The 8,970-nt window shown below is 42.2% G+C and overlaps 1 protein-coding gene across 1 annotated transcript; it reads right to left on the bottom strand.

Annotated features, from left to right (window-relative positions):
- Window positions 1–1,568: 1,568 nt before the first annotated feature.
- On the bottom strand, window positions 1,569–8,503 carry LOC141904406 (uncharacterized). Its single transcript, XM_074792991.1, has 9 exons — window positions 8,304–8,503; window positions 7,750–7,946; window positions 6,993–7,098; window positions 6,807–6,896; window positions 5,643–6,398; window positions 3,186–5,465; window positions 2,713–2,911; window positions 1,915–2,013; window positions 1,569–1,713 (listed from the first exon to the last, which is right to left on the bottom strand). The coding sequence occupies exons 1-9, from the start codon at window positions 8,479–8,481 to the stop codon at window positions 1,569–1,571; spliced, it is 4,050 nt and encodes a 1,349-aa protein (XP_074649092.1). The 5' UTR covers window positions 8,482–8,503.
- Window positions 8,504–8,970: the final 467 nt, after the last annotated feature.

Genomic DNA, 8,970 nt, shown 5'->3' with positions numbered 1-8,970 from the left:
TTTTCAAATCACAAAACTAAAAAGATATCAAACTGTTCAAGTTCATAATATTATGCTATTTCTTGTCTTCCTTTGGTCTGAAAACGGCCTGGTGTTCAGGAGCCGGGGTTCCGGTTACTCACTGCCTGCAGAAAAAATAACTACTGTTCACCGCCCGCCGTAACCGCCGGCTTTTCTGCATCAGAAATCAAAATTCTAAATCCGCAGCCGGAAATCCCGGCTCCCTTGTACCCCTCCTCCGCTGTTTGACACCCCTGCCTGAGTTCTTGAATCCCAAACAACCAGGGAACCCGTATATCGCCCTGGTATCCAGATTAAGAACTCCCGTGCTCTCTCTCAAGGTGTGAAATCCCCAGCTAAATTCCATCCCTATCGAGCTACCGGGGCAGACTGGTGAGTCCACTAGACCAGCCGTTGAGAGTCGAGACTGGCCAGTTTTCGCTAACCGTCAGGGCAGTATGCGGCACTGTCTTTCTGAAGCCATAGTCTGGGGTCCTCCCCTGAAAATTTGTTCAATTTAGGTACTTGTGTATTCTGAGGGCTTTTTGGCTATCTTTCTTTTCTGACATCTTTCATGAAAAGGGCCAATGGCTGAATCTGAATAACTTTCATAATCGGAGAATACAATTTAAGATCATTCTTATCAATTATCATGGCCAGTTTTAAAACTGTTTATTGACAAAAGTACAGGAACCACATACATAAGTCTTCAGCAAAACACAACAGCTCTTACATTTGTAAAGATAAGAGATCCATGGAAATATCAAGTAACATTTCTTTAGACAGGGAATTAGCGGAACACCGAAACGTTGCATGTTGCGTTTGCACCCGTCGCAAAAAACGTCGTGATAAACGAAATCAGCTGGACTAGGGCCAGGAGCTGAGAGTGATACAATGGAACTCCATTCTGATATTTAATGAATAATTCATTCAATAAATTTATGTTATCTTTAGTATTTTTAATTCATGTCCATGTTTCCAATTCATTCGTTGAAATCATAGTACACTAAACAGATTCCGCGTGTGTCGGAATTTTTTTCAAACTCTTTGGTCATCGGCATTCGTAATATACATACATCTTTCATTCTTCATCGAAAACCCTCGATCGAACGCGAAGTTTAAACCCTTGACTAGGCGCAATTCTTAGTGACCACCAATTTGAAGGGGCCATGGCTAACTCTTTTTGAGGGATTTTTGTACACTCAAAAATGGAATTTGAGGCGTTTTTGGTGGATTTCGGGGCTGTAGCCCCGTATTTGGAGCCAACTCGAATCACCGGACCATCGGTGTCTCACACTAAGAGTGGCCCACTGTCGTCACAGCGAGAAGCCGGTCCCCGGGAGTGGTCGAATATTTTTAAATATTTTTCGTTTCAAATGAAACGTTTTTCGCATATTGATATTCATAGTTAATGTATACGTCACTGCCTGCGCACGTGTCGTACGCCGAGTAGATGTTGAAAAATATACACTGCGGTGGCGCTAGCGGACGGACACCCGTACTGTAAATAAGTCGTATCTCGTATGTCATATGTCGTATCTCGTATGTTGCATCTCATATCTCGTATGTTATATCTCATATCTCGTATGTCGTCTGAGGTCTTCCATAGTTTTGAGCATTCGACCTTGCGAAAATCCATCATCGCATTTTACTTTGTTGGCGCCGACGAAGTAGGGGCCACTGTTATTTATCATGTGCGCTGTAACAACACAACTGTAATATACACTTCCATTCTAGAACTTATGACCTTTGGCTGAATTTATTATGGGATTTCTCCCGCATGTTTATCTTATACGGATGTTGTGTATCTTCACGCCTTATCCAGTTTGTTACCTATTACTTCGGATTATCTGGAAAACATCGAATGATTTGATTATCATTACCTATGATTGGAGAAGGGTCGTATAAACTTACTCGAAACCGAAATCGCGAAGCCCCGGGAAATTTGTGATGGTCGTTCCTATTGAAAATCGGCTGCTGGGATTCATTTTAGTTTGACAGTTCGTAACACATCTAAAAACAAAAACGATTACCAAAATTTACGCAAAGGTTTTGCAGAAATTACCGAAAATGTGTCTTGAAGTTTTTTTTGAGAAACGTCATCGATTCCGTATAGTTTACATGTGTGCTATCGAGGTCGTTTTTAGTTACTCGGAGTATGGATTTTTTTTCAAAAAAGTGGGAGAACGAAGGGAAAAAATAAAAATGAGCTATTTTGGACGTTTTAAAACGGAAGGGAACGGAAAATCGTATTTAAAACAAAATTATTGTTTGAGTATTATCCACATAAAACCTCGGACGGACTGCATAAAATAAGCAAAAAGTTGTAATGAATTTGAATCAAATGTCGGAAGAAATAAATTTTTTCAAATCACGAGATCTAGAAATTAAGATGAATATAACTTTAGTAGATATATAATTACAGAACAACAAATAGGATAAATTAAAGTATAATGAATTAGGAACAAAAGAAATCATGAATACGATGAATTAGTAACTTGTGAAAGTTACTAGATTTAAAATCGAGGCTGATATGATGAAGCAATTATTTTGTTATTGAAAAAAAAATTTTTAAAAACCCCTTGTAATTAAAAAGGTTTAAAGCCTATAAATGTTAGATTTAGCCGCGTACGCTTGGGGATCTACGGCGGACAAGGTAGACGTCCTACGAAGGGGACTTAACTGTATTCGTACTACAAAGATAACACTTACATCATTTTGATGTCAGGTGGGTCACCGTTAACCACTGATACTGACTGCTCAAAATACGCTGCTCTCAGGCCGCCCCAAAACGGGTCATATTTCAGTACCATGAGTTTCAACGTTAAGTTGAAAGCTTCGTTCCAGTTAGCGGTATCAACTACGAAGCTGGCCGTATCGATACGTTTGCCTTTTGCGTCATACATTAAACCTGCAGTTGTAAAAAGGGAATTCTAACTGTTCATAGATAAGATACCAGTTCCATCGGTTTTCAAGGGTCGAAAGGACCAAACACACTAGATGTTATGGCCTGGATGGATTTTTAGAGAGAATTCGTTTTTTGTTGTTGTTTTGGTGCGGGCGCCAAAACGGAGAACGGATTTCTTAAAAGGAAATTCGTCGTTTCTGCAGTTTTCATTATGAATTACAGTACACATTCATTCATTATGTACATACATTTTATATGTTCTAGATTCAATTCCTACCTGGATATTGTATTTCATCTGCGTATTTGACACATCCGACGGTGGTGAGTGGTCTACTGGACTGGCTGGCGCTGGCCGCATCTAATAACGGAGTCAAATCCCCTGGATTACACAACCTCCCTTCACTCATCACGTTAAAATACTGGTCATATGTGGCGAAAGTTTCGCAGTATTTTTTGCAATACCAATCGAATTTCAACTTCGACATGTCTCTATCCGGATCGTCGGGATCGTAGGTAGAATCACCGACGGACACCGTCACGTTAGCGAACCATTTCATAGTTGTCTCGTAGCCGCCTTTGATGTTGACGACTAACGGCGTTCTTATTACGAAAATGTCACCAGACACAACCTTGAAAATACCCTGCTCTTCGTGCATGGATACGTTCAATTCCAGCCGATAGTTCCCGTACGAGAAAAACCGAGGCGCGAAGTAAATCATACGCAAACTAGAAGACGATAGTACAGTACCGTTCAACTCGTCTTCGGTCATCTCGACGAACTCGCCGTTTTCCTGTTTGAAAATGGTCCAAGTGTAATTGGCGATTTTCGACGAAGTACAATTCAGAATCGGGACGGAATTTACGACGAGACTCTCCGATCGTAGCACGCCGAAGGCGCCTGGGTATCTTCGATAGTCCCCACAGTCAGGATATCGCATATTCGCACATACGTCCGGGATTTGAAGAGTGACATTCGGGGGATAACACGGCCCGCGGGTAACTACTAACGGGATCGGTAAAGTCCGACGACTAACGACGTTTACCGCGTCCAGTATAACGGAATAAAAAGCGGCCGTCATCATTTTCATTTTCGGCAACTGTATACCATTGCTATATTGACTGCGTTCATTGGCAGTGAAGAATTTCTTGCAATCAGGCGCTATAGCGGCTATTTTTGAACCGTGTTCGCCGCTTTGACAGGATGCGGCGTCGCCGTACATGTACTCCCGACAAGGCGTAGCAATTTTGAAATCTATATAATAGCAAGCTCCTTCGGCGTTATTTCCTAGTTTCAATGTCGCTGATATACTCGTATTCCTGATAACGATTGGGTCCACGATTAGATTAATATCGCCCACGGGATATCTCAGTTCGATGGTTTGCACCGGTGCCGTGGCAGCATTCAATACGTTTGAGGCCGAGAGCTCCACCGCGATCGTCTGCGGAGTGTTGAACACGTGTTCACTCGATGTTAGATTATTGTAGATGACGGCGTTGGTTTTTGCGCCGAATTTCCACGTTAAATGCATGTGCGAGCCCCAGTCGCGCGTGGCAACGCCATAGATTCCATAACTAGTCGGGTAGGCATTCGGTTTACCGTTTAACATCCAACCACCGCGCAACTTATCCGATCCAGGTATATAGGGATCGAGATACATGATCTTAAAGCCTAAGTTCACAATTTTTGCATATATGTTGGCCGTAATATTCAAAGATTTCTGCGAGACAGCGTTGGTGAGGTTTGCCCGAACTTGAAATGGATTACCGTTTTTATAAACGTGTGGAATTTCTATCAAAACGCATCCACCAGGTACTGTGCACAATGAAGGGCTTAAACTCCTTCTTTTCCTTCGACCGAGCGCGGCGTTTTGGCCGATCAATTCCGTTACATTTTCGCCGTCACCGAAATCAATCGCGCACGTTGAATTAGTCGGGAAAGGTTTATTTTCTGCCAGTTTCACTTGGAATTTTGCGTTGTAGGTGGCGCCTTGGGGTATTTCCTGGATCGGGGCGTTAGTTGTTGTAATGAAATGCAACCCCACGTGATCGATTGGGATTTGAATAACCATCGGGATGTTGTTCGTCGTTGATAACACACTGACGCTGTTTACCGCCGTCACGTTGACGAGAAACTGGCCATCCGTTTGAAAAGCGTGTTGCACTTGCTTGAGTTTGCCGACTTCGGCGTCAACCGTTTCGTTCAATCCGTCTTGAAATTCGAAAATCAATTTTACCCGTGATCCTCCCATAACCGTCGCTCCAAACTTGAGGTTTTCACCGATTTTGGCGATATTAACTCCAAAATAGGCGGATTTGACGCTGTCTATCTTTATATCCGCCTCGACTCGATGTGTGTAGTTGAGGAAACTAACTAGATTGGAAATATTCACGTGCACCAGGTAAGTTCCTGGCTCGTTAATGGTGAAGTTGATTCGACGGTCGTCGAGGGTGAAAGGTCCGTTGTCTGTTAGATTATAATCGTCTACCCAAATTGCGTACATAGGATCCGTTGGGAACGGGATTCCAGCAGCAGCAATGAAGTTCGTCCCTACCATTCCTAAAATGGATGGGTGCAAATGTCACCGTCAGATTCGTTAAGTTTCGTAAGATAGATACAATTGGAAAAAAAACGGTCAACATTCCATAGTTGGTTTGCACGAATTAGCAGTTTTGATACACTTCATTTAGATAGAAAATTTTTAAAAACACAAATCAATTCGGCTGAAACATTTACCTTTTAGCGGTATCAGCAAGTCAGTTTTTTTATCACGTTGCAAAACGAGCGGCGAATTCGACGAGAAATTGATCGCTCTCACCGGATGTTGGACGAGAACCGCGAATTCCCTGAACACGCTTCCGAGCGGATTTTTCAGCGTAGCTTTGATCGTAAAGTTGCCCGGATTAGAAAATCGATGCAACGTAGAGACGGTCGTATTGTCGCTAGATTGGAACCAGTCGTTAACCGACGGCGTCCCGTCTCCAAACTCGTATTGTGCAGTTACCCGGGTGGCTGTTACCGGCGCTACGGTAACATTCACATCCTCGGCCGTCGGAGCGAACGAACGGTCCACCGAAAGGACCTCCGTGTCCGTAAAAGGCACGTCGACTTCTATCATCGAAACGGCTGTTGAAACACTTATATCGTTGTAGACGGTCAAATTAAGTGTATAGTTGTGGACGTTTTTCTGGCCCGGAATAACGATTTTTCCTTTGATGGTCGGCGTTGTTCGCAACAACGAAACATCGGCTATTGAAACGCCGTCGATAGTGGCGTTCAATATCAATTCTGTCCCAGTCTTTGTCGTGAAAGTCAGCGTTCTCGACGTATCAACAGCCACGTTTACTGGCGATTCCATCGTCAGTTTTCCAACAGGTGCCTGTACATATGCGGTGAAGTTTGCCACTTGCCAGCTGACCATGTTAGTCGCGTTTACCACTACAGTTCTGCTGCCAGGTGTTGCGTATGTATAAACCAGTGTTCCGCCCATTCCTATGATACATTGAGATATAACATATCATAATCCAGGAGCCCAGATCACTTTAGGGTAGACGTTAGAATGCAACTGGTAGTTATGGGTGCCTATGAAAATTTTGTTTTAATCAGTTTTTACCCCTTGTTTGGCGGGTCCCATGAGGTAAATACAGGAGTCATGAAATGCCAGACTCTGGTTTTTACCAATGGATCTTTGAAAGATTTGCCATGTATAATGGTTTCGGTCATTGGTAACCAGTTCGTCTATACGCTAAATGTTCTGCTGGGCTCCCAGACTGTTAACGCAAAGATGATTTGCTGATTCCGAGATCCGAGATCCGAGATCGAATCAAGCATTATCGTTTTGTAATTAATAATATCTTCATTGTCGGAGAGCCTATTAACTAATAAATTTATGATATCTACCGTTATGACTTTGTTGCGATTTTTTAGTTCCAGGTTTGATCCCAACCGTTTTATCAGCTTCCATCGTCATTACGCATTCAACATCAGTACCTATATTTTGCCGAGCACAGATTGAGCACTCATTCCTTGATGTACTTAATTAAGATTTCAGGGATTTTTCACAAGAGATAAGTCAATAGTATATACCTTGAGAAATGTACCAGGCTACCTCAACGGAGTCGCCCAATTTGATGAATTGTTTACTTGCATTCACCGTCAACTGCAGAACCTCGTCTTGAATTATGATTTGTTCCTGAAAGGTAAAGATCACGTGACGATACTTTATTAGAGTTATCCAATAAGATATATCCCTGGGCCCGATTTCATAGAACCGGTATTACATTTAACTCGGGGGCTAATTCAATCGAAAATGAATTAAGTAAGCCCCCGGGTTAGAGGTAATACAATTCTATAAGACCGGCCCCAGTAGTTTCTTTCTAAATCCCCATATTAGGTAGCATATTATTGCCGCACGTGTGACGAACCACTGGCCAATCAAATGACTGTACATAGACGTAATGTCTTGTCGGGATATATAAGATTATGTGAGTGACTGTTACCTGATATCTCTAAACGTAGAAGTTTTTAAACAAATGATGGTTACTCGATACCAAAAATAGCGATTTAATTGAAAATAGACGTTCTCAGATTTTGAGAGTAATTTGATATTTTTGAGAGAAGTAGAACTCCTCTAAATGAGTAGCAAATACTCTCAAATAGCAGTCAGTTCTGCGTGAGGCAGAAAGTCTCTGAACCCTCAAATCGGCTTTTCTTCAATATATAATATACAAAAATATACAAAAGATTACAATTGTGGGCAAACCACAAATGGCATCAATTTATCTTTGTTTTGCTTTCCGAGCGTAGGGACAAGATGGCAGGAAGTGCCCATTTTTATACTTACCGAAACTCCTTCAAAACTGACATCATTCATGGCATTCAAAGACACGTCGTAGGTGCCCGATTTTGTGTACGAACGAGTAGTTCGGTTTTCGGTAGTTTCATTCGTCGCTGAACCGTTCGCGGAGAATTTCCAAACATATTTCACGTCACTGCCGTAATGAGGCGGTATTGAGAATGTCACTGTTTCGTTTGTTTTTGCTACGATGAAAGAAAGAAATTAGGTTTTCTCAGTTCATGAACTGTTTGTAAGTAGACGAGAGAAATCCCACAATAATTCAGTCAAAGATGAAAAATTCTTGAATGGATGGGTATATATTTTGAGCAACGTTTAGCCATCATCAGGCGTACTGAGAAACAAAATGAAATAGCAGAATATATAAAAATTCTCAACATATATAATCTCCTATTCAAGAATTTTTCATCTTTTGACTGAACTATTGTGGGATTTCTCCCGTCATCCATCTTGCACGGATAGTGTGTATCTGTTAGTAAGTAAGCCTGGTGATGAATGCTGTTGCACTGTTATTTAATACTTATCGTCTGCGTGTAACCTACCGGCGGCAGGTGAATCAATCTTCACATTGCTAATCGGCACAAGAACGTTGACGGTCACCGTTGAATTTTCACCGCCGAACACCGAAGCGGTCACGTTGAACGTATCCTTCGTTGATTGTGGTGTATAGGTGTGAGCGAATCGCACTTCAAGAGCGCGAAGAAAATGAGCTTGAACCATTATCCGGTAATCGCGTGTTGCGTATTTCGATGCCGCGTTATTCAGTACGGAGGTATATGCAGTGATCGGAAACTTTCTCAGCGTCACACTCGGGCTTTGAACGACGATGACATCGCCCGGCTGAACGGTAGTGTTACCAGTCACTATCTGAAACGTCTGTCTACCGGTCTTCGATATCGCTTGCGAAATAGAAACGACCGTCCTGAAGAATCTGTGTACTTTATCGCTTTATCGTAATTCTTGAAATAGCTTTGAATCTTCACTTTCCCGGCGCTGTCGACGCAAGCTTTCTTTTGGAAACTGTACACCGATGGCGACTGACATTTCAAAGCCCAGACTGATTCAGATTTCGAGCATTGCGTTAAAACAGGGTCGATGCAACGGTACGATCGGAAACAAAACACCTTCCAAGGTTGACATCTGGGCCGCTGTATCTAAACGATAATATACACGCGGTGTGAAAATTCCTTCCAATATTCGCTTTTCAAT

The sequence above is a fragment of the Tubulanus polymorphus genome, chromosome 4 (assembly GCF_964204645.1).
Source record: "Tubulanus polymorphus chromosome 4, tnTubPoly1.2, whole genome shotgun sequence".
NCBI classification, from domain to species: domain Eukaryota; kingdom Metazoa; phylum Nemertea; class Palaeonemertea; order Tubulaniformes; family Tubulanidae; genus Tubulanus; species Tubulanus polymorphus.
The sequence above is the reverse complement of the archived record's forward strand: the minus strand, read 5'-3'. Positions and strand labels throughout refer to the sequence as shown.